This window comes from Meriones unguiculatus, chromosome 19 (assembly GCF_030254825.1).
Source record: "Meriones unguiculatus strain TT.TT164.6M chromosome 19, Bangor_MerUng_6.1, whole genome shotgun sequence".
NCBI lineage: Eukaryota > Metazoa > Chordata > Mammalia > Rodentia > Muridae > Meriones > Meriones unguiculatus.
In genome coordinates, this window is record NC_083366.1 from 61,832,279 (window position 1) to 61,858,440 (window position 26,162).

Genomic DNA, 26,162 nt, shown 5'->3' on the forward strand with positions numbered 1-26,162 from the left:
AATGGGTTTCCTACAACTCATATATCATAATTAAATGAAGGAGTTTATTTATTCATTCTCCTATTCATCACCATTGTTCAGCTAAAAAACTAGAAATCTGTGTTGTTAAGACTTCCAAGAAGTCTATAACAACAACAGTAGGACACTATGTCTGGGTATAAAAGTCAAGGACTGGGAAGAAAATAGATCAATCCTTGGATAAAAGAGTGATTCAGAAAAAAGAGGGGAGCCAGCAGAGGCAAGAGCATTAGAAGTCAAGGCAGGGTCCCTGACTAAAAGAAGAGATTAGTTGAACCACCAAATACCGAGGACCACCAGATTGTGCTGAGACATCACTGGCCACCTTGGGGAGAGGTTCCACCTTGGGGAGAGTATTGGCAAGAGGGCAACACTCAGCATCCTGACATCACTGAACCATTTAGCCCCACTGTGAACTTTTCACAAGACAGCCAGACCTGTGACTGAAGGACACTTTTCCCTGGCTGTGCTGGTCTGTATGCTCAAGGCTGTGAATGGCATCAACGTGCTATCATATATCCATATGAAAACATTGCTCAGTATCACTTACACTGACTTAAAGTTTTCTTTTTCCTTTTACGACTCTTACCTCAAAGCTGGTGACAGCCAGTTGGGACAGACCATCCACATATGGCCCCAGGACCTTGTGCTCTCGGACTTTGAGAGATTGCCTACTCCTACAGGAGGAAGGAAAACAATCGAAGTGAACAAGTCATACCACAGGTGCAAACTCTTCCTTTTTCGTAAGCACTTAGAAATTCAGACCACAATTTCAAAAGGATCCTTTAGTGATTAGGAGGCATTTTAATGGCCACTTTAAGTAAATGAGAGATGCCTTAGACTCTGATTTCAAACATCAATGTTTTAAAACATCTCTCATCCCAAGGAAAACCAGAGAACCCAAACCTTGGCTGGGCTCGCCTGGGTTAGCAGATGAAGAAGCCTGCACATTCTTCATAAAGAACACCTTAAACTCTTTTTGATAACGTTCTCATTTATTCTCTTGAGAATTCCAAACAGTGTATTTTGATCACACACTTTCCCTTCTCCAACATCCCCATCGCCCTACCAACTTAGTGTTGTTGTTGTTTTTTTTTTTCTCTCTCTTAAGGTTAAATGTTTTTGAGTAAATACTGAACAATAGTAAAATATTTTAAACTTTAATTTACTTTTTGAGGTTTCACTGATTTATGTTGGCCCCATGCTGGCAATCTTATACAGAAGATCAGGCGATAACACAAGTATAGCCACTGATGTCTGATATTTGGACTGGCTCTGATGATGACAATTTTGAGGGTCTAGTTAATTTGTGTATGTGTCTGTCTGTGCCTCTGTCTGTCCATGTGTCTGTATCTATGTGTGTATGTGCATCTGTCTGTCTAAGCTGGTACACACATGGAGGTCAGAGGGAAGTGGCTTCTTCTCTTGGACTACTTGGGTCCCTGGGATCAAATTCAGGTCACTGGGCCCAGAAGCAAGTCCCAGATCATTGCCCCTTTACGGCTCTTGTGAATTTTAAACAGTTGCCTCTGATTTGAGACGTCTATCAGACCAATGAGATTTAAAACTTGATGCTATTAGATTTTTTTCCTATACTGCAAGTACCATCTTTTTCACGGCATATAAAGAGTAATGCTCAGGTATGGGTAATCTCTGGTGCTTCTGAACATCTTGGCAAAGTGTCAAAAGCATTTTTCAGGTGTCCCCTTTTAACCTCACTTTTTTTTTGTTCTTCTGTTTTTTTAATTAATATTTTTTTTATTTTTAAATAATTTTATACATTCACTTGTATCCCAGCTGTAGCCCACTCCCTCTTTCCCTCCCATTAACCTCACTTCTAAGGATGAGAAGTCACCTCTATCCCAGGAAGCCTGCGCATGAATGCTCAGAAGCGCTACGTGAAGCTGTTCAAGTGATGAGAAAAGGAACAAACTGTGCTTGATTGTGCAACGGGATATTAAACAGTAGTAGAAACTATCACACTATTACCCTGTATAAAAAATGAATGAAATGAGTATACGCCAGTGCTGTTTGTACACGGTTAAGGATCGTACAAAATCATGGATAAATACTACAGAAGAGAAAGAGAATGGCAAATGTAAAATTCCTAATGGCAGTTACCTTTGGGACCAAGAGAGAAAGGAGTAAGAGTGGAACATACAGGAGAATTGAAAATCACTGGTCAGGTTCCATTTACTAAGACAGTTGGTGAGAAGGCAGGGATTGAGTTTATTGTGCTTTATACCTGGCAAGTGTTTGTTTTGTACAAGTGGGTGTAAGCAGGTCTCCTTAAAGCAAACACAAACTTTTTGACGACTGAGGGGGCACCCCTGATGTCTGTTATATAATGTTATATATAACCGTCAAAACTCTTGTCTTCATCTGAGGACACCAGATGGGCAGAAATGTTACATACCACACAGCTGCTAAAACAACTGGAAAGTATTTAGTGATAGGGGAAAGTGTACATGGGAAATTCGGGAAATGCTGAACTGCTATTCATAGAATAGCTTGAGGATGTGAGCATGTCCACACACGGCACAGATCTGAAACACAGCAGGGAGACATGCTCAAGTGTCAGCCAAGATTAATTTTGAGTGGAAGGATTAAATATCAGCTTCATTTCTTATAGTCCACCTGGCTTTCTACATTTTTTCCCCGACTATCTATTACTTTTAAATCAGTGCAAACTTTGACAGGAAAAAAAATGAAATTTATGAGTCAAGCTCACTTGGTTTTTAATCACCTAGTTTTTGTTGTTGTTGGCTTGTTTATTAAGATTTTTTTTTCAAGACAAGGTGTTGTGGATATGAACTTGTTTTTGTTTTATTCCCAGGTGTGGGATGTGGGACTGATTCAGATGGTCCACAGCAGCAAACCGTTTGCCTTGTGCTGGCTCTGAGAGACGCTCTTTGCCAGCTGCAGATAGTTTAAATCTGAGGACTCTGGGGATAGAATAAATGCCAGGGCCCAGGGTATGCTGGGGAGCTCCAACAAAGAACAAGGTGGCTGCTGCTTCCCCACCTGGATCCTGTTGGTGTTGATGCAGTGAGACAAGAAGTTGGAGATCTTCTGAAACAAGGATTGGACTGGCTCCTAGGAACCCAACAACCCTAACCAGAAGGAAGCAGCTCAGAGAACTGTGCCCCCTCTCCCACTAACCCTTTCTCTCCCCTACCTGGTGTTGGAAGGGATTGGGATGAAGTAGGGAGAGAGAGATATAAAAAATGTAAATAAGAGAAAACGTACAACAACAAGGTTTCTCTATGTAGCCCTGGCTATCCCAGAACTTCCGCTGTAGACCAGGCTGGCTCAAACTCAAAGATCTGCCTGTCTCTGCATCACAAGTGCTGGGATTAAAGGAGTGTGCCACCAATGCCTGGCATAACCTACTTTTTGAAAGACATCGATGCCTAGGTTTCACCTGCATCTCTGAATCATTCAGAATCGGGGTGGGAAGGCTCAAGCCAGTAAAGACCCTTGAAGAGTTCTCTGCATGCTTCTAACACATAACCAGGGAAGGGGCAGGGGCCACAACCCTCCAGCCACTGTATGTCCAATTTAGAGTTGCTGTTTTCCAATATAAACGCAAGGACCAGTGTGTAATCAGTAACACTATTTTCCGATGTTCCTTTGAGACAGGGTCTCACTACATGACCTTGCTCTGGCCTCTATGCGGTCTGGGACAACCTCAAACAGGCACCGATCCTCCTGAAGCAGGAGGATTATAGGCATGCGCTATGTCACTCAACTCAAATAAATTATTACTTATCTTATTTTTATGTTTTTGTGTATGGGTGTTTTGTTTCAATGCATGTCCCCGCACCATGTGGGTGCAGTAACCACAGATGCCAGAAGAGGGCAACAGATCCCATCGGATTGGAATTACTGATGGTTGTGAGCCACCTTGTCGGTGCTGGAAATGGAACCTGGGTCCTCTGGAAGGGCAGCCAGTGTTCTTAACCACTGAACCATCTTTCCAGCTCCTATATCTTAATTTTAACGAACTGTCCCCAATGACAAAAAAATAACACCAGTAGTAAATAAATCTTTTCACGTGGTGACGTGAGTAACCTTACACTGCAATTTAGAGTAAACTGCAAACAACTAACACACTTAGGAGCTCTGGGAAGCTCCTCACTTTCAGTACACAAACCAACATCAGAGCAGTGACCAACGGCCCCAATATATAGATAACCCTGCAATTTTAATTATTTTCTTTTTCATAAGTTATTTACTTATTTATTCACTTTATATCCTGATCACAGCCTCATCCCTCATCAACTCCCATTCCCACCCTCCCTACCTGCAATTTTAATTTTAAGATCATTTAAAATTACTCTTCCCATTTACAAGCTTTATTTCAAGCACACACTTACCCTTTGGGGTCCAGGAGATCCCGAACCTTCTCATTATAAATTTCCATATATGATACTTCGACTTTAAAGGTCTGGGACTCATTTTGCTCCAGGGAGATCCTTTTAAACAGAGCACAACAGAGCCTTGGGATAAGGCCTAGCTGTTCAGCATGGCCCATCATGGAGAAGGACTTTCCGGAGCCTGGAAAAAAGGAAGCAGAGAGATGGAAGGGCAGGAGAGAAAGCATACAGAATGCTTCAGTAACAGAAGGTGCCTTCACTTGACAGCCAAAGCCACACAGGAAAAATGGGGTAAAGTTGATCTCAAACCGAGACCCCTGAACAACACAGATAGTCTTCTCTCCTTCTGCAAGGTTGGTACACCCCAAATGAGTCTCCAGGAAGGGGATCACTGCAAATGCATTCTAGGAAAGCAAGCCTGATAAAACCCTACCTGCCCACTCTGTAGCATGGAAAGTGTGTATGTGCACATATGTGCACATATGTGTCCTTGCGTGTGGAAAGCAGAGGCCAACTTGTCATTCCTTTTCTGCCACCCTTGTTATTGGAGGCAGGGTCTCTCTCTGGCCCCAGCGCTTGCCAGGTACACAAAACTGACAGGCCAGCGAACCCAAGGGACCTGCCTGCCTCTGCCTCTGAAGCACAGGACTGCACATGTGTGCCATCACACCTAGCTTTTCTATATGGGTCCTAGTGATTAAAGTGATTTCCACACGCCTATATGGCAAGCCTAGAGCAAGAAGAGCCATTTCCTCAGTTCTTGGTTGAGTTTTACTGGGATATACATTGTAGACGTGGTAAAATAGCGCCACTAAATAATACAGACAATATGTCATGGCTGATCACGCCACATACACTACCTGTAATCTGGTTTCTTGTGGCTATGTGGTGCAGTAGGAGAGGCAGCATTCTTAGGACTCATTATTTCCACCTTGAAAGAGCAACAGCTCACAGCAACAGTAGCTGGGCCAAGGCTGTGGTTTTGGCTTTGCGTGTTTTGCCTCACCTGCCTTGGTTTGGAGCCATCATCATCTGCGTACTAAGTGGAAGTCTCAGTATCAGGGGATTCTGAAAATGTTTGCATGGGGTTGGAGAGATGGCTCAGAGGTTAAGAACACTGGCTGGTCTTCCAAATGGTCCTGAGTTCAACTCCCAGCAACCACATGGTGGCTTATAACCATTGATAGTGACATCTGGTGCCCCCTTTTGGTGCACAGGCAGAATGCTGTATAAATAATAAATACATAAATCTTTCTTTTTTAAAGTTTATATTGATTCTTATACTAGAACATTTATACCAAGAAGCTCCTGATTACTTTCCCAGTTCAACTGCAGGTTAAAACGATAATTTAGGAAAATGATGCTTCTTAGTATGGATCTGGCAACACTCATTCACACCGAGAAGAGGCAATTACCAGAACCATTTTCAAATTTCAGTCACCATTTTGAAAAAGAGGGATACTGTTGACTGCCGAAGTCACTTCAGCCCAGATCATCAGGAGAATTTTTCTGGGTTTCTCAAGCTCTCCCTGCCTTTTAAATGCTAGGAAATTACACATACTTAAGGTATGGGTGTAACTCAGTGGTGCATAATTCATGCTTGGCACACAAAAGGTACCGGGTTCAATCCCCAGTGCCACAAGCAAAGAAAACAAAGAGAAAGGAGCATGTATGTATGTAGACATGCATGCATGTATGTATTTGGTATTTTCATTTAAGCTCTAGGGGTTAAATCCAGGACCTCACATGTGTTAGGCAAGCACTTGTCCACTCAGCTACATCCTCTCCAACACCTATTTCAGAGCATCAACTGCAATAAAAGCGGCATCTTACCGGTCTGGCCATATGCAAAAATACAAGCATTGTATCCCTGAAAGGCTTTCTCAAGAATTCCTTCCCCAAGGCACTTGAAAACAACTTCTTGACCTAGAAAAGAGAGAGAGAGAGAGAGAGAGAGAGAGAGAGAGAGAGAGAGAGAGAAATGTTTAAGATGTATTAGTTTTATGTGCATGCGTGGGTACTTGCAGAAGCCAGAAGAGGGTGGCAAGATTCCCGGGAGCTGGAGTTACCTGTGGTTGTGAGCCACCTGATGTGGGCATGGGTCCCTCTTAGAGCAGCTGGCACTCCTAACTGCTGGACTATCTGTTAGCAACCAAACTGAGATTTTTAAAGTAAAATAAAAAGGGTGATTTGTATTGAGATGTGTTTTAAAAAAGAGATTTATTTTCATTTTCTGTATATGGGTATTTAGCTTGTGTGTGTGTGTGTGTGTGTGTGTGTGTGTGTGCACACGCGCGCAGTGCCCTCAGAGACAGTAAGAGAGCAGGTACTGTATCCCCTGGAATATAAGTTACAGACATTTGTGAGCCACCATGGGAGCTCAGGGTACTGCCCCTGGGTCCCCAGCAAGAGCAGCAGTGGTCTTAGCAGCTGGGCTATCTCTCCAGCCCTCCACTGGATGTATTAATAACAACCTTCTCTTGGTCCCCTCCTCTCCCAATCTAAAAGCATGCGGATGATGACTCTACAGTTATAGATAAGAGTTTAACGAACAGCATTCCATACAGATGGAGCCTGGTTCTCTCAAACTCACAAGTCCCCATGACCCTGCCACCCCAGCTGGCCTGGGAGCTGAAACTGCAGGCACACATAGCCACGGCCAGCTGGCAAGTTCAGGTCTGCTCCCAAGTTACAGCCGAATTTCTGGAGAAGTTCCTGGTTGTCTACTGCTTCCTCTGAGGATTAATTTTCTTCTCTATGGTTAGCAGGCTGTACAAAAAGCACTGTCAGAAGTTGGTTTCCTTTTCCCCTTAGAAATTCTATCTAAACGTTATTCAATATGAACTGTCCTGTCCCCCCACCGGGATTCAGTTTCCAGCTAGCAAGAACCACGGCATCCATTTCCTTATATCCGATTCTTCACTGTGAAAGGTATTTTGCATAGTCAACGGCTGGAAAACTGCTCGCTGCTGGTGTGGTGAGGAGGACAGGACCCAGAATCTTGCAGGGAGCAGGCATGGGGCATGCTTTTGAGGGATTACATAGGTTAAGTTAACTCTGGGGAAGACCTTGAACGTGGGCAGTAGCCTTCCACGGGCTGGTGTCCGACTGAATAAAAAGGAGAATGCGAGCTGAGAACAACCATTTGTTGCTCTCTCTTTCCCAGCGGCCAGCACAACGTGTTCAGGGGCCCCACACTCCTGCCGCCATGCTGTCCCTGTCTTGATGGAGTTCCTCTAGAACTGCACGAGCCCAGACAAACCCTTCCTGCCTCCAACCACTTTGGCAGGGTACTTTATCAGAGCAATAGAAAAAAGTAACTAATTTGTTGCCATTAGCAGATGCGCAGGTCCGTTTCATCTGTCTTCCCACATAAGGAGGAAGACAAGCGCTCTTTCTTTACTCCTGGCCGCATCTCAGCTCCTGGGGCTTCTCCCACTGCGGTGGAGTGGGGCGGAATGTAGTTTCGGCATGCTTAATACACTCAAGGCGGCAGGTGCCTTCCTCACACTGCTTCTCCACCAACTAAGAGAATGACGTTATCCCTCCTTCCCCCACGTTCCTGAGGTTTCTTATGGGGTCTACTGGCTTACGTACTGTTTCCCGCCCTGCTGTGGGGTGCACCCTGATGTCAGGGGTGGCAATCTCTTTAGCTTTGTAGTCCTAGCACCTAGCAGCAAATGCTTAATATCTGTTGAAAGATCGAGTTGGTTTAAACGTTTTGTCCTTCAGCATATTTGCAAATCTCTTCCTATTCAGAAATAACAAACTGTGAGCTACTGGTTGACTGTTTCTCTCTTACGGGAAGCTGGATAGGATTCCAGCACTGTCTTGCGGCACATCGAGACTGCAGGATAAGACTTCAAAAACTGTCAGCAAGAGATGAGAACGGACACTTGAACCGCTAGGCTGCCAAAAGGCAAAATTCTGCCAACACCCAACACTGCTGATTTGTAGAGACAGACAAAACTCATAAACTTCTGCTGAGAGGAAGACAAGAGGCCGTTCTGCAGGAAAACCCAGCAGTGGAAGGGAACACACCCCCATTCTGACCCGCTACGTGCATATATCTGAGAGACAGACTCCCCCACATGGCACTGGCCAAAGTCAATCTGGCAGCATTGTTTGCCACGCTATAAACTGCAGCCAAGTTCAAGACCATACCTAGCATGCAGTGCATATCTTACATGCTTAAAGGTAAGCATTTCGGAATAAAAAATTATCTATTTAAAAATAACAAATACAGCGCTTATGTGTGTAACACTGAGAAGCATTACTGAAGAGAAAAAGAGCCGTATCACAGGAACCACATATAATGTAAAGACTTATGCATTATCACCCACGAGATGCCCACACACAGGGAAGAGGATGTTAAAGTTTGCCAAACAAATTGGAAGAAGTATTTCAAATTTGCATTGTCTTCCTTCTCCATTTCTAATACCATCTAGTACGCGGCTTCCTCAAAACACACTGGTGGAACACACATTTTTCAAGCAAATGGAGCTGTGACAGCCTTTTCTTGGGGTGCTGGGACGGGGGTGCACAGACTCCCCGACTGCAAACGCTGCTCTGCGTCATCTTCTGCTGCTGGGCTCTTGGGCTCCTTCCACGCACACTGGTACCTTCTCCTACTGTGTCCAAGGGACCTGCCTTGCTCCCCATGCACCCTGGACTCCATTTCAACAAGCGGGCCAGGCATCAGTCTGGAGCCTCGCCTCGCCCAGGGAGGGTGCAGAGAAGCTCAGCTGTGCTCAGGCCTGGTAGAATGTGGTCCTTAGCCAGACCCCAGCCCACTCCAAAGCTTTCCCAGCCCAACTAGCTGACTGCAGCGACCCTGTTTGCTAGGAAGGGGTGGGAGGCAAGTGGGACAGGAGATCTCCCTACCCGGCATAATTCACAACTTCATTTCTTCTCACTTGGGGAAAAAACAAAGACACGAACACTGTGTCAATTCATACTCATTGTCTACCTGACTGGATTTAGGATCACCATGGAAACACACCTCTGGGCGTGTCCAGGAGGGCATTTATAGAAAAGTCTGACTGGGGAAGAAAGACCAACCTTGACCTTGGGCAGCTCCATCTCCTGGGTTGAGTAAGGGGAGCTGTGCATAGCATTCATCTCTTTCTGCTCCCTGCCTTCAGACACACGTGACCAGTACTCCCGTACCTCCTGCCACCATGCCTTTCCCACCATGGTGGACGTAACCCCTCAAAATGCAAGCCAAATAAACACCTTTTCCCTCTAGCGGCTTTCAGGTATCTGCTATGCTGAATTCTGTACCCAGAACTGAGTGCAGGCCAGACTTTGGTATGGTCATTTGTATTAAGCACCTCCTGCCTCAGTAATTTGTAAACACTGCTCTCTAACACTTTCTGAGTGGTTTTAATATAGAGCTCAACAGCCTATAGCAAAGGCAAGACAGGGAGCAGCATATCCAGGCAGAGAAAGGAAGTCAGCAGGCAGAAGCCGAGGAAGTCAGACATACGAGACACGTGACAGACTGTACATTAATGCAAATGGGTTAATTTAAGTTAGAAGAGCTAGTGGGTAACAAGCCGAAGCTAAGGCCAAGCTTTTATAATTACTAAAAACTCTCTGTGTCACTTCTTGGGAAGCTGGCTGCCCAGGAAAGTCCTTTTACACCAAGCAAAGTAAGTGACGTGAGTGTGAGGGCTGAATGCATCCTCCAGTGTTCACTGGTTGGAAACTAGATCCTCAGAGCAAGTGTCAAGAGGTGGGCCCTTTAAGAGAAGACCAGGTCAGTCACAGGAGCTCTGTCTTCAGGGATAGGGAAATGGTATGATCACAGGATTGAGTTTGTGCTAAAGCCTAGAGTGACCCTTGTCACTCTCTCATGACCTGCTGCCTTCTGCAGCAAGGAGACCCTCAGCACACAACACCCCTTAATTCTGAACTTCTCAGCCTTCACAACAAAGTGGCAAGAAATCTGCTGTTTATAAATTACGCAGATTCAAGGATTCCTCTAGAGCACCACAGAACAGACTGAGACAGTTAGAGCTAAGAAAAGGACCTGGGCAGCAGCATCTCTCCGAGTCATTAAGAGATCAGCAATTTCAGTCTTGTCCAGGATCAGGTAGTGAAATGTTGCATCTCTGAATTTTGCTCTTCATGCCGAGTGTGCTGGACTTGGAAGGAATGAGTTTAAGTGGTTTCAAGGGCAAACAACGATGACTTTTTCCATGGCTGAAATAGAAATTAAAGCTAAAGATAACTAGCTGGAAAAACATCCAACAAACCAAAATATGTACACTAAGAGCATATGAAAAATAACCAAAGAATTCCCTGGCACATAACGATGCAAGAGCAACTTTATTTTATTTCACTATTTATTTATTGTTTTCTTTTTTTCTTTTTTGATACAGGGTGGCCTTGAGCTGCTGATCTTACTGCCTCTATTAGCTCAAGAATAAACTTAAGGCCAGGCATGTGCCTCAGCACTTGAGGCCAGGCAGACCAGGGCCATCCTTGGCTACAAAGCAAGTCTAAGGCCTATGTGGGATGCATGAGGCCCTGCCTTGAAAGCAGCAGTAGCAGCAGCAGCAGCAGCAATAACAACAACAACAACAACAAACAAAAAGGAGTGAACTTCAGTTTAAGCTATGTGCAACCTCTAGCTAATCCTAGACAAGACAGGGACTTACCTACCTTGTATTTACGCAGCGAAGGAGAGAGAAGAGTCAGCCTCCCACCCGCTGTCTTATCTGCAGTCACTCTCTATAGATTCTATCGTTGGATCGTCACAGTACACAGGTAGAGTACACAGTACACAGGTGTCCCTATGATGACAGGTCACCGAGGTCGGAAAACCCGTCATCCGCCAAGACCTCATCGCTGGTGAGGATAGCTGGATGTCTACCCACAGTCAGAAACTTCTGCTGTAGACGCTGGTAATCAAGCAGCGGCTCTCACCCTCGGTCTCCACAGTATCTCATAAACTCTCAGACTTTTTCTGGACTGACCTTCCTTCCTTCCTTCCTTCCTTCCTTCCTTCCTTCCTTCCTTCCTTCCTTCCCTCTCTCTCTCTTTCTTTCTTTCTTTCTTTCCCCTTCTGGCTTCAACTATTGGACTATGAAGAATGACCAGGCCATCTAAACTCTACAGAGCATAAGGCATGCAGCAAGCATTCATATTTGCCGAATTATTCCTGGGTTGATACAAGTACTCTCAGACTTAACGAGGTTCCTTCACTCATTGATGTTAATGGCTATTAAAAGACTATCCTTTAAGCTTAGAAAGAAAGAATGGATTGCATCCATTTATACTTTGGTCCAAGTGTGACTGTTTCAGACATGTCAGCAAGTCCCAAGGAATGAGAGTCGACCTCTGGCAATCAAACTGGGCAGTTATAAATAGATAGATCAACAGAACATATCTGGACTATTTGAATAATTTTGATTTAAAAACTTACAATTCAGGCCAGGAAGACAGCTTAGTGGGTAAAGGCGCTTGACACACAAGCCTAAGGATCTAAGTTCAAGCCCTGTGACCCAGGTAAAGGTGGAGGCAGAAAACCAACTCCAAAAAGTTGTCCTCTGGCCTCCAAACATGCTCTGTGGCACATGAAATGGCATACACCATACACATGGTTATAAATAAGATTTAAAAATTACAAGTTACTTTTTAATGGTACCACTTAGGCATCCAAAAATGCTCCGTGGCACATGCAAGGGCATACGTCGTACACATGATCATAAATAAGATTGAAAAATTACAACTTACTTTTTAATGATATCTCCTAGGCATCATGACAATAAATAATGCATGGGAAAATATTACCTATTCTGAGTTCCACTAAATATATGCCTGTAATTTTAGAGAACAGCGAAGAGCTTTATGCCTTTCATGCTTGATGACAGAATATAAGCCAAGCTTGTCATATTTACATTTCCTTATTGTATATACGTGTGGACGCATGTATGGAGTCAGAGGAGGAGACAATTCTTTCCCCTTCCTGTTATGTGAGTTCAGGAACTGAGCTTGGGTCATCAGGCGTGGCCGCAATCATCTTTACCTGCTGAGACATTCCATCAGCCCTGTGGTTTGTCATATTTAATACAGTTTTATTTCATTACTGAGAAATGAGAAACATTTAAAAACCAATGAAATATATGTATGTATGTATGTACATATATATGTATATAAAGCATGTTAGTTTTAGTGTGTTTCTGGAAAGACATGTTTTTCCTCCTTTCTATCCTTAAATATCTATGCTAAGATACAACTCAAGAATAAAACAGAAAGAACTACTGTGAAGTTTATGTGAGCCGCCATGTGGGTGCTGGGAATTGAACTCAGGACCTCTAGAAGAGCAACCAGTGTTCTTAACCACTGAGCCATCTCTCCAGCCCTGTGAGGTTTATGTGTTTTCACCAATTTACAGCTAGGTTCCTAGGAATGCATTTTATTACTACTTCATATCCCAAAGGAAACTTATTCTTCATTAGACAAAAATAATGAATATCTGCCTCATCCACAAGAATTTTTTTGAAGTTTTATTTAATAGATGTTTTCAACAATTGTGTGCATCTGTCTGTCTGTGTGTATGTGTGTGTGTGTGTGTGTGTGTGTGTGTGTGTGTGTGTGTGTGTGTGTAGGGTGTAGGGAGGTCAGAGGATAACTGTCAGGAGCCAGCCCTCTCCCTCTACCATTTAGGACTGGTGATGAGAATCAAGCCTGCCAGGCTCGGCAGCAAGCGCCTTTACCCACTGAGCCCTCTCGCTGGCCCCTAAATGAACACTCAGCTATCCATTTCAAGGACAACTGATGCAGTCAGTTCCCACCGCACACATTTCCATTTCCCTGAAGCTTTATCCTGACACCTTTAGCTCCCTGCACTGCCCTACTAACTTTGTAGAGATTCCCCAAACCAAACTGCTGGCTTTCCCGAGCCGCCTCTGAGGCCCTCTCTCTGACACCAACTACTGCTGTCCACTGCTCTTCTTCGCTCTGACTACATCAAGAGCTGAGAAAGCCCTGTGCTGTCAATTTTCCTTTGTCTGCTCACTTGCTTTTAATGTTCAGTAAATGGACTCTGAGTCCCACGTTGCTTTATAAGCCAGTTGCTATCTCCTGAGCTTCTAACTGCATGTTAAAGACATCAACATGGTCTATCATACATGTTGCAAACATCTTTCCCCACTCTGTCAGGAAACAGTTTTGATATTTCATATTCAAATATTAAAAAGGGGCTGTAGGTGGCCACAGCAAAAGACCTTGACAATAGCAGATAATGGAGCATCTCACCTCCTGACGACCTGACTTGGACCCACATGGTGTAAGGCAAGAACTGACTCAGAAAGGCTGTCCTCCAACTTCCAAGTACACACACGTACAACAATGTAATAGAAATAAAACCTTTCTCCCCCCAAGACTGGGCTTCTATGTGTAGCCCTGGCTGTCCTAGAACTCACTTTGTAGACCAGGCTGGCCTTGAACTCAGAGATCTGCCTGATGCGTGAGCCACCACCATCCAGCCCTAGAAAACTAAATCTATAATACCCAAATCCTTCTCTTTCCTTTACAGCTTTTGCTCACAGTTTCTACACCCAGGTTATACAGGCGTTCGCTCACATTTTCTTTTGGTCATGAGCACTGCCTTTCAGGAGCTGACTGGCCTTGGGAAGCCCTGATGTCTGCAGTGGCAGACAATGAGCTCTACCTGACTGTGCTGTCGGGATGGTTACAGAGGCACGAGCTGCAGCGCCAGTGCAAAGCCTGGGAGGTATTTTAGTCAGGGTCTGCAACGAGTACTGTCTTGTCATTAATTTGGTGCAAAGAAAGAAGTCACCGGCCAATCACTGTTTCTTCCGTCGTGGCAAGAGTTCTTTGGGGCTTCCTAGTTTCAAGGGCGAGAGAATAGAGGAAAGGCAGCGGTCCTTAGAAAGGAATCATCTACTGCCATTTTTTTTTTCTAGCTTTCTTCACCGTCTCCTGGTGAAGTACCACTGATAAATGTAAGGGGGGAGCGTTTCTCATATTTAAGAGAGATGACAAGAAGAAAACAGAACATAATTCAGGTCAGAGCATGCTAAGGCACACGATCCAGTATGGGCAAACTAGTTCCCATTCTTTTATAACATTAGTAGAAGGCTGAGGGGCGGAGGGGACGCAGTATAATGAATAGCAGCAGTGAAATGGTGAACTGGACATATTCTATGGACTTCTCATTATTTTTCCACCCTGAGGCTGTAGGAACACATGAACCCTGGGCTGCAGTTATGCTCAACCAATTCTTTTGTTCAGTAACCTTCAGGGAACCACTATTACAGGAAGTACAGCTGTGAAAGTGGCCAAGATCCAAACTGCTACCCAAACCTTCAAAGTGTACCATGTATCCGTGAGGCAGCCCCCATCCTCGTCAACAGCAGACTCCGCAGGCAGCACAGGGATGGCTCCTTGTCACTCTGCCTTTGACCGCTGGACATCCCAAAGACCCACACAGAGACCCATGGCTGAGCCAGACCAATGAAGGCCTTTCTTCTCCCCCTGCAGCAATGGGGAATGAATGCAGGGGTCTGTCACATGCTAAGTCAGCGGTACACTATTGAGCTACATCTCCAGCTGTGAGGCTTTTTAACTTTTTAAAAAACATTTTGTTTTGTTCACTTCCATATGCTTTTTTTTTTTTTAAACCTAACAATCTTTCTCAGCGCAGGATAAAAATGACTTACCCACTGCCTTTTGAACCTTGGCTCATTAAAAAAAAAAAAGGATCTGTTTATGCTGCATGGTGGGAACCAGTGCCTGGGCAGATCTCATAAAAGATGTGATATCCCCACCCTGAATGTTTCCCAATTACAGTTTACAGTTTACACTCAAGCAGAAGGGAGCACTGTTTGTGCAGGGGGAAGCCTACAGGGAAGATCAGAAGTCCTGTGGGAAACAGGAGGATCCATGGGTATTTGCTCCCACCCCAGACTAACAGAGCAAAGCCACAACACCGTCAAACCCAAGAGGCCTGTGGCTCTTAGCAGCTCTGTGTCAGGGAGGCGTCTCTGGAGACGACAGCTTCACACGCCTGTTTTGAGTCCACAGGGCATGCCGCGTCTGACCTCACTGTTAAATGAGCATGGTCACGATGCCAATTTCCCTCCTGGGCTATAATCGGACCTCCTATGACCGTGTGGACGAGTTATAAAACCCGGGCATGCCCAGTGAGACCTGCAACGATGTCAGAGCCGGAACAGGAGCTCCTGTGTGGGATTTCTGCGAACAGACTCACAGTCTGAGTCACCCAGCACTGAGTCACCTATGCTACGGATCTTACCGGTGGGTCTCCATATGTGGGCACCACCTGATGCCCTGGGAACAGCAGGAATGACCTCGCAGTCACCATGCAAGGGTCCTAGGCAACGGTCTTTGCATAGCAGGGTTCTGATAGCAAAGCACCAAAGGAGACAACTGAGAATGAAGGGAAAAGACCACTATATTAGTCCTGTGCCCAACATCTGCCTGCTCAACAGGCACAGGATAACACACGATGAGCTGGGGCTTGGGAGGTGGGAGGATGAAAACAGAAGGTAAGTCCCACGTTGTTTATCATCCACACTCTAAAAAGCAGGTGCACGCACACAGCATAGTCAATGAAATTGCCAAGCAGGGTGCGGCAGTCTAGACTCACACAAACAGCATATCCTTCCACACAGGAGTATAGAGTATAGATTGGGACAACGCTATAGCTCATGTCTTCAGTGTCCCCAAAGGCTCACTCGTTAAAGACTGCTGTCCAGGGTAGTGCTAGTGGGAGGAAGTAGGATCTTTAGGAGGTGGGAACCTAGGTGGGGGTATCCTTAGATTATTGAGGGGCGCTTGAAGAGGATCTGGAACCCCCTGTTTCTCACTCTCTACTTGTTAGCCGTGAGGTTAGAGGTTTTATTTCACCTCACAGCCCAGTCATTGTGTGTACTCAGGTTCCCCGCAGCTGCAGACGCTAGCCAATACAAACACAACCCAAGATCTAACTGATCTCTCCCTCTCCATCCCTTCCTTCTCTCTGTCTCTTTTCTCTCCCGAGCTGGAGTGGGGTGAACCCGGCTGTGTGTTTGTGAGCGTCAGTTCCTAGGCCTGGTTCTCCGTGAAGGTGTTTTTCTCTCCACACAGAGCTGGCAGCTCTGTGGCAGCCACAGTAATTCTGGTGAGTCTGGACTTGGCAGGGGCCCAGCTCCAACCCAGAGCACCTGGATAGTGCGAGGACAGACAGGTCTGCTGGGCACACCGCAAAGGGAGAAGGCCTTATTTGGACGAGGTTTAAGCAAATTCCTCCCTCAAAGGCCTTTTGGTGTGTGGAGTGCAGCTAACAAAATTTCTCACACTCAGAGCCTTCAGGCCATGTTTGAGTTAAATGAACCCAAACTACAGTTCAGATAAAGAAACAAAGACTTTAAGGCTTGACCTGGAGGTGCAAAAATGAGCTCTCAATCAACTTTAGAAGTTTACCATGAGGGGACCTGGCAAAGGGAGCTTGAGAAACTGGACCACGAAGTGAAAGTAAACCACAGGCCACTTTCCACTGTGGCCTCCAAGTGCTATCAGAATTGCAGTCCCTCGAAGTGTCGCTTGTACCATAGTAGGGAGTGTCTAACCCAGACAATGTTTCCGACCCGGGGAAGCTGCTAGGGCTGGGCATGAGCTGGCTCTTTTTTTTTTTTTTTTTTCCTTGTTGTTGCTGGATAATGTGGCTGACTCACAGGGGAGGAGGGCAAGAAAACTGCTACCCAGGCACCAGTGCCAAGGATGAAAAGAAGAAAACAAAGCGAGCTCGACTGGAAAGCCTGTCTCCACACGAACGGCTGCTGACAAAGAAGCGTCCCTCAGCTCTGGCAGCGCGTCACAATGACTTTCTCTAGTAAGGTAGCAGACTCAAGCCTACTGTCATTTCTAGAACTCATGGCTATGGCGGTCACAGCTCTTGGGGGGAATGTTCAAGCAAAGCTCACCCGAGCACATGAGCTCAGGCTGAGGGAGATGAGAAGTGCCAGGACAGGAGTGGCATCCATATGACTAGCAGGCATCACTTTTTTTTTTTTTTTTAACTCAATCTTCACTGGTCACTGCTTTCGCCTTTAAAAGCTGGTTGGACCTTCCTGAATCTCAGTGGAGGCAATCTGGCTGCCCTGTTCTGATCCACACTATTCCTCCCACACGTAAAAGGCTTAGCACCATGCTGGGACACAGCATACAGACTGTGCTTTTTTCTTTTTTTTCTTTTAATCACAGTCACTGTTATCTGCCCCAAATACAACTAAGGCAAACAGTGTTTCTGGGTGTCAGCAAATACTCGAGGGAATAAGTGTGATCAGAAAAAGGAAAGCATGAAAGATGCAAGGTGGGACAGGATTGAAAAAGGACATCTGAAGGCAGGGCTGCAGCTTTGTCAGTACAGCGTGTGCATGAAGCCCTGGGTCCTGGCTCCCGGACAGGCGAAACCTGTCATGGCGGTGTGTGGGAGATGGAAGCAAGATGATTCAGGAGTTCAAGGTCATCCTCAGCGTCAAACACAGCAAGTTTGAAATCAGCCTGGAATGCAGGAGACCCTGTCCCAAAGTTAAAAAGGGACCTGGGGATGGGGTAAACACTAGAGGTAAAAAAATAAAAAAGATACATGTATAATAAATATATGCTGTATACAGAGATACATATGTATTTATCTACCTTTTAAAAGGTCATAAGATTAGCTTGCCTTTTTTATATTTTGGGCATCTTTACTAACTAAATTTTCCTGAGTTACACTGTACATGTCCAGTTCTTGGGATTCACAAACATTAATTGCCTGAATTGAGACAGGTCCACTGCAAGCCGGATCCTCGCCCCCTACCTTGGCCTCTACCAATTGAAGGGTGTTTTATAAAGGGTCAGCTGTGTTGGCTTCCAAGTCAGCTTATGTCAGTTGGATGTCTTTGTGATTATGCAAAAGAGAGTTTCTGGGCCATTGAGCTGGCTCAGCAGAGGTACTTGCTGCCAAGGCTCACCTAAGTCCCACATGGAAGGAGAGGCCTGACTCCAGCAATCTGTCCTCTAAGAGCTATATTCTATCTCTCCCTGTCTTCCTCCTCTCTCTTTCTCTCTCTGTATCTCTCTCCTCATAAACACACACACTCTCTCTCTCACACATATACACACTCTTTCCCTCCTTTTCTCTCTCTCTTTCTCATACACATATACACATACTCTCTCTCCTTCTCTCTCACACATATACTCTCTCTCTCACATACACATAAACACACGCTCTCTCCCAATTACAAATGTATTGAAAAATTAAAAAGAATTGCTGATTTTAAGGAAAGTTAGAATGCTCAGGAACAACTTGATAAAGACGAGTCACGAAGAGAATAGTCATGTGCAGGAGACGATTTATTAAATATTGTAAAGAAAAAAATATGAAACCTGGAAAGAGTTCGCACTCAAGCTTTTCATTTGGTTAGCGGCTTTCGGAGCAGCAGGCCTCATGTATGATACACGTCTGCTTCAATAATGTTGAAACGGCCAACTTTAGCGCCTCTCGGGACTACATGAAGAACTTTCACAGCTCTACATAACGGCTAGTAACTATGAGCCACGTCGTGGGTGCATGGACTTTGCTGAGTCTCCATTCATCCTCAGACGGATGAAGATGGAGCAATGTGATGACTGCCTACCATTCGTGTCCAAGGAACCTGACTCCGAGAGCCTGAGCCTCCTCCGAGTAGTTACTAGGAGAACAATTCAACACTCAAATGCTTAGACCTGAATAAGTTAAAACAAATTCGTGGTGTGCTATTCTGCTGACGTTTCGGTTCTAATTTGGCAATCAGTAGCTTTTAGGATGTTAATTTTGGATGCGAACGAACTGGCCCAGCCGACTATTCTTGCTTCCCTTAAGCAATGTGAAAGTAATCATTTCTACCTCTGGGTGCTAAAGCCCCCGTGATGGGAACGGAATCAGGCATGGCCATTCGGCCTGCAACGCAGCCATGTCTGTCCTCACACAGCATGAACAACGTGAGAAGAGCAGGAGTCAGCAGTGCATCTTTTCTTCCAGGTTGTAGGTATCAACAAATGCCCAAGAACACATGGCTTCAGCAAATCTGAGCACCACACCATATGGCAAGAGAGATTACGTAATTTTTAGGCCAATGTTCAGAATCTTCCAGGCTAATGAGTAATGGTTATTCACACGGACTCCACCCCCACATTCCAGACTGCTACTCTTTCTTTCCTTTAAAAAAATATTTTGTCCTTATTTTTGTTTATGTATGACGTGTTTGCATGTGCCCCGTGTGTGCTGGTGCCTGAAGAGGCCGGAAGAGGAAACCGGATCCCCAGGAAGTGGAGTCACAGGAGACTGTGAGCCGCCCATGTGGGTGCTTGGGAACCAAACTTGCGTCCTCTGGAAAAGCAGCAAGTGTTCTGAACCACTGAGTCATCTCTCCAGCCCCCAGACTGCTTTTTATTATTATTATTATTATTATTATTATTATTATTATTATTATTAATTACACTTTATTCACTTTATATTCCCCTCATAGCTCCCTTCCTTCTATACTCTCAATCCCTCCCTCCCCTTTCTCCACACATGCCCCTCCCCAAGTCCACTGATAGGGGAGGTTCTCCTTCCCTTCCTTCTGATCCTAGTCTATCAGGTTTCACCAGGAATGGCTGCATTGTTTTCCTCTGTGGCCTGGTGAGGCTGCTCCCCCCTCAGGGGGAGGTGACCAAAGAACAGGCCAATCAGTTCATGTCAGAGACAGTCCCTGTTCCCCTTACTATGGAACCCATTTGGACACTGAATTGCCATGGGCTACATCTGTACAGGGGTTCTAGGTTATCTCCATGAATGGTCCTTGGTTGGACAGACTGCTTTTTATATCTGCAATAAGATTTAAAGATAAGCAGGCAGGACATAAATAACAAAGCTGCTGGAAATCACTTATCTACTGACAGGGCTCATTTTAGGAACTGAGATTTATAATGTATTGATTCCTCATCAAGGAGGTCTTAATGACCATCAGCATCTGCAGTCATTTACTAAGTTCACGTTTATCACCACTGACTGTAATACAGTCACTGTCTAATCCTTTAATGCGATCTGTGTGTACTGCACGCTGAGGTCAGGGAAAGCGATGGGTTAATGAAGAGAGGTCATGTTTGAGGCATCTAGCTCTGCAGTCTATATACTTGTCTGTCTCCTTTTCCCCACTTAATCCTACCATAAAGACGTTTGCTTCTGACTCAAAAATACTTTCCAAACATTATTACACCGACCTATCAGGAGGGTAAAAGGAGGAAGAGATACTTCAAGTGTACAATGCTCCAAAGCACTCTTCGCTTCCACGCAATGCAAACGGCTGAACAAACCGGCCTTTGAATTGTCACAGAAGTCGCCACAGCTGCGCTGCCCACCACAAAATGGACGATTCAGCTTCATGGGAGACAGGGCCGCGGTTCCTCCTTTACCTCATCCGGTCCACAGACGAGGAAAAAGGTTCCCTTTATCTCACCCAAGCCTAGCCAGCAGCTTGCAGCAAAACCAGGTGCCATCAATCCCGGCCTGGTGCATTTTCTCGCCAGAGTTCTGGTGCTAGCCACACAGTGAGGCAACGAGATGTAGGAAGGTACGTTTCACGGGACGAGCCCCAGTCACACACACAGCACAAAGATGGGGACTAGGACTTAGAACCCCAGAGCAGAAGCGCTCACATTCTTTAAGTGTTCCACCCAAGCCCTGAGGTGCCGTTATCAATTCCAGACAACTTAAAGAAGTTCACGTTGAAGAGACAGAGGGCAGAGCACCTTGGAATAGCTTTGAAGAAACAGCAAGACTTCATAGACGATTTAACTAACGTTCTGACACAGCACATCACATTTGAAGGCCCTGGCGTCCTTGGCTCGCTCAGCCCATGCACTTACCAACCCCCACTAGGCCTGCCAGACCCCAGTTTTGAGAGCTGCTTTGAGAGTCTGGACTCAGTCTCAATGAGGCCATTATTTATGGAGCCTGACAAATAGGTTGGTTTCAGGAAATCTGTGCTTCCCTCTCCCCGTCTCCCTCATTTCTCACCAGAGGAATGAGTGCTCACATCTTAATGTTTCTATTCACAGTTAAGGACTGCTGTTTCTTTTAAGCGAAGGAGACAGAAATCAAATTGTTACAGAAACCAAAAATCTCATCTACAAGCAATGCGGTTTTTAACACAGATTCTATAGAACAGCAACCACGAATTTACCCTTCGCTAAGAGTGTTATAGTATTTGTCTATAGAAGGTATCTACAGAATAAGAAAACTTCTTCCCCTCCACTCAGCGTTGTAAAGACGCATGATTCTATGATTCAAGAGACCTTATTTCAAGGTTAGCTGAAACATAGAACTTGAATTGATCATGCAACCCAAAGTCGTGTCAATGTCAGGCTCTCCGTACATTAAAAATCATTTTTATCTATTTATAATTCTGATCATAGTGTTTCTCAGATCCTAAATTCCACAGATATCTTATCATCTGGATCCAATGAAGTCATACTTGGCTGAAGAGAAGGTTTGTGGGCCCTGAGTGCTACAGTGCACGAGGCCACAGTGGTGCCTGTAGGCAGTGATGGGAGACATGTGCTGAGGGAGGGAAGAGGGGAGGGAGGAAAACGGTCTCTCCCATATGTCTCAAGCAGCCCAGGCCAACAGCTTCAATTTTTCATCCCACTGCCCTCTACTTCTTAGCTTGGCTTTGCGAACTTCCTGTCCCCACAGCCTCATCTCTGCTCAGGCCCCTGCTAGCACCGTGCCCACCCCCTGCCCTACAAGAAACTCAGACAGAGTATCACTTTTGGGTACCTCCCATCACTCAGCATTTATGGTCCCTAGCTAACCCATACGACTCCCACATGGCATACAGGAGCTGCCATTTCCATTTTATAGACGGTGTGATGAAACGCGGAGAAATTAAGCACTCATCCCAAAGGACCAAAGCAGGGTCCTACGACTTTAACCCAGACCTGATGTCAAGATCCAAAGACTTCCTTCCCTTGGTGCCATGACACCTGTCTACATAACTCCTATGTAGCTCTCTAAACCATATGCATGACTTAATTATTTTAAGCTAACGAGTAAAATGTGTTTTAATACGTAAATGTGTTATATATGTATACATTTTGGAATGGCTACATCCGGTGACTTAACCTCAATACGTAACACTTTTCTCTTGTAGGCTTAACATATGTGCCATCTCTATGGTATCTCCCTTAGCCACTGTATCCAGTCCATGCTGTCTCGACTCAGTTTCCACAGCACTTAGGTCTTGAGAAGTTTAGTCTTGACCTGGGTGTACCCCCAAGGAGAATTACATTCTTAAGAGGTGAACAACTAAAGACATAATGGGGGTTTGAATTTGTGGTGGTATGTGTGGGGGGCAGAGTCTTCCTACCTAACACTGCCTGGCCTCTGGCTGGCTATCTGTGTAACTCAGCCTTGAATGGCTTCTCTTGCCTCCACCTCCTCAGCGCTGGAACCACGAGCACGCACCACTGGGTGTTTCCTTCTATTGAGGTTTTCAAACCTGGGCTAAGGCTGCTTAGCTAGAAAATGGCGGAACCAGGTCACTGTCTTTCCAAACCTGCCCATGGGTGTGAGATACGTGGGAAAAGGAAACGCCAGCATAACTAGAGAAAACAGACATAAAGCAAGAGGCTGGAAGCCCAAATGAAACAGCCAACTTACCAGCATATTTTGTTGTGTTTGATTCATCCATGGACCAAAAGCAATAATCAAAGGCAAACACCTGAATGAAAGAACAAAACGTTAAGCTGAAGAATTAGCTCCAGAGACGTAAATCAGGCTGGGGAAATACCCAAGATGAGAAGAGGCTCACTATCGTGTTTTATTTATTTGTTTGTTTTGTTGTTTTGGTTTGTTTTTTGAGACAGGGTTTTTCTGTGTAACAGGACCCTGGCTGTCCTGGATTAACTTTGTAGACCAGGCTGACCTCAAACTCACAGAGACCCACCTGCCTCTCCTCCCAAGGTTTGTGTCACCACTGCTGGGCAGGTCACCGTGGTACAATGAAGAAAGCTACAGTGGTTTGGGTATAATTTTCCTACAGTAATGAATTCATATGAAAACTACTATTTTTCCAGAATTCTAGTAAGTAGACATATTAACCAGGGGCTAGATTAAAAAATACACTTAATAAGAACCTGTTTGTGCACACATGCACACACACACACACACACACACACACACACACACACACACAAGTCTAGTAATGTACACTGAAACCTTTAGGCTTGCTCGCCTACACCTTCCCAGGTAATGTAATATGGGCAGGTGCTTACTTGCACCAGTTCCTGCTTCTAGCCATCTACCATGCTAGCATCTGTGGCGCTGCAAAGGTCAGCACTCCCCCCTTCCACTATCTGGGATTCCCTTTTCCTAGCTGCTTCAACACGCAAGCCCTGGCTGAGTACCGCTGATGACTCAACCATCTGCTTCACAGGCACTAACCCTCCACACAGCCTCAGAATGCCGACCAGACAAGGACTCCCGCCTGCCCACTGTCTTTCCACGCAAACACTATACCCGTGCTCTAGCCACCACTGTCAAACGCACAGAAAAAAATGCTGCCCAAGGTGTGTGCCAAGGGATGGCCCAGAGAAGAAGAGGAAAGCACACTGGAACTGCATATACTAACTGCCCCGTTTCAGACTCCCAGGGTGAAAAACTTTCGAAATTGCTCCTTTAAACAACCATGGAAATGCCTGACCTGCTCAATTCTTAAAACTCATTTCTGGAGGGCCCTTGCTAACAAATAACTCTAGCCTTCCAACTCGCACCGCTCAGGGCAGCCCCGCTGGCTCTGCAGCCTCTTTCTGCAGCTGCACACTGCGGCTGTTTTATTTTTCCACCTGTGCAGGGATCCTCCACCTACCTCTTCACCTCCTGAAGGCACAGCCCTGAGCAGACACGGTCCGGCAGTCCAGACTGGACACTGCCAGCTGCTTGTCCACGACTTCCCCTGCTCCCTCTGGCCCCAGCGAAGTGTGTCCTTTTGGAAAGACACACCCACCCTGTTTTCATTTTCTTCTTCACTTCCACCCTTCAGAATGCTTCATACTGAAGGCCCAGGTCAATGCATTTTCTTCCAGAAAATATTGTTTGATTACAACCAAAGGGTTTTTTTTTTAACTTTTTTATTCTCTGAAATCTCACAACAGTGCTTAACCCTTTTCTCTGCTTCGATCCCATTCTTTCCTTCTATTCTCTCCTAATCATGACATGAGTATGCTCAGCCTTTTGATATTGTGACATGCCATTGTTAGCGACAAATGTGTTGGGTCAAATTCATAGCAACCCTGGCAGGCATAAGCCTGAGGGCTGCAGACTGGACAGAGCTGGATGGTCTGTGAATGTTTTATCTCCCTTGGATCCTACGTTCCCTGAAGGCAGGAACCAGATCTAATTCATCTTTGAGGCCTGCGATATTTACCTTCATCGCTTTAGAATTATTTATGGAGTGATTAGTGGCACTGAAACTTTGGAAGGAAGCAGGCACTTTTTGTATAATAAAAGTCTTAGGTGTGCTGCGGAGATGGCTCAATAGGTGAAGGGTGCCTGTTGCACAATCATGAGCACCCGGGTTCAAATTCCAGCACCTCTGTAAAAAGCTGGAAGTGGTCACGTGTCCCTATGACCCCAGCAATGGAGGAGGGGTGCAGAGTCAGCAGGATTTCTGGAGCTGCTAGCCTAGCTCTAGGTTCAGGGAAAGGCCTTGTCTCAAGGAATAATGGAGTGACATTCCCCAACTCACATACCACTATCCATCCCCCCTCTTCCTCGTTCTCTCTCCTTCCCGCCTTCTTTTCTTAAACATATACATGAATAAAACAGAAACCAAAGACTAACCTAAGGCTAGTTTGATCACGATACACAGATTCGAACATATGCAATACACATAACTTAAAACGTTAACTCCAGACTCAAATTTGATAGTGATGTCTCACAGAAAACAACCTTCTAATGAACAGCTATCAGACAAGAGGTTCAGCCAGCAAAGTAAAGAACATTTACTGCCACTGCGCTTTCAATGACTCAAAAAGACGGCCCAGGCAAAACCCAGCTAATCTCCCTGCCTCTGGGCAGGGCTGAACCTCACCACTGCTCCCAAGAGATCTGTGTTGTCTTAAAACATTTCCAGAAATGGAGATTCTGTGATTCCCCTCTCCCTGCCAGGAGATCAGGTAATAACTTGTCTTTCGTCCTCAGGATCTCTGTCTTTGCCTTCCACCTAAGTCAGCTCCCCAACCTTATTGTAAATGGTCAATACCGGCTGTTTCCCAATTTTTAAATACCTTTTCTAGTGCCGTCTGGATCACAATGAGTCTCTTTATTAGTTCCTACAGAGAGTGGTATTCACACCCATCGGGGACTGGTTTCTAACAGTTTCTGCCTTGCACACTGCGGTCATCCATCTACTGGTTTCTACACGCAGGGCCACTACTTGAAATAAAATGAGATCCAGTCCAAGCTCCAGTGTGCGGCTGCCAGCAACACTCACTGCCCGTTCTGCAATACTTTCTAACAGGTAAGTATTTGAAATTTTTTCTAATTAAAAAAAAAAACAACCCACAAAATTAATTTTCCATACTTCCCCTTTATAATCTAGGCAAACAGTAAGATGGTACCAAGGATAAAGGGGCTCTGAAGGCATTACAAGACACAGGGGTTCTTTGCTTGTCAAGTGCGGACCTCTCCTTTGGCTGTGGGATGTCCTGAATTTCACAATC

General features: G+C 45.3%; 1 protein-coding gene across 2 annotated transcripts in view; it reads right to left on the reverse strand.

Annotated features, from left to right (window-relative positions):
• The window catches only part of Kif13a (kinesin family member 13A), a 169,116-nt gene that overhangs the window by 70,216 nt on the left and 72,738 nt on the right, over window positions 1-26,162 (reverse strand). For both annotated transcript variants that reach the window (XM_021642828.2, XM_021642823.2), the window contains exons 4-7: window positions 23,101-23,161; window positions 6,231-6,323; window positions 4,398-4,578; window positions 608-695 (exon numbers count right to left, since the gene is read on the reverse strand). In XM_021642828.2, coding sequence (XP_021498503.1) covers window positions 608-695; window positions 4,398-4,578; window positions 6,231-6,323; window positions 23,101-23,161 — 423 coding nt within the window. The remainder of the gene's footprint in view (window positions 1-607; window positions 696-4,397; window positions 4,579-6,230; window positions 6,324-23,100; window positions 23,162-26,162) is intronic.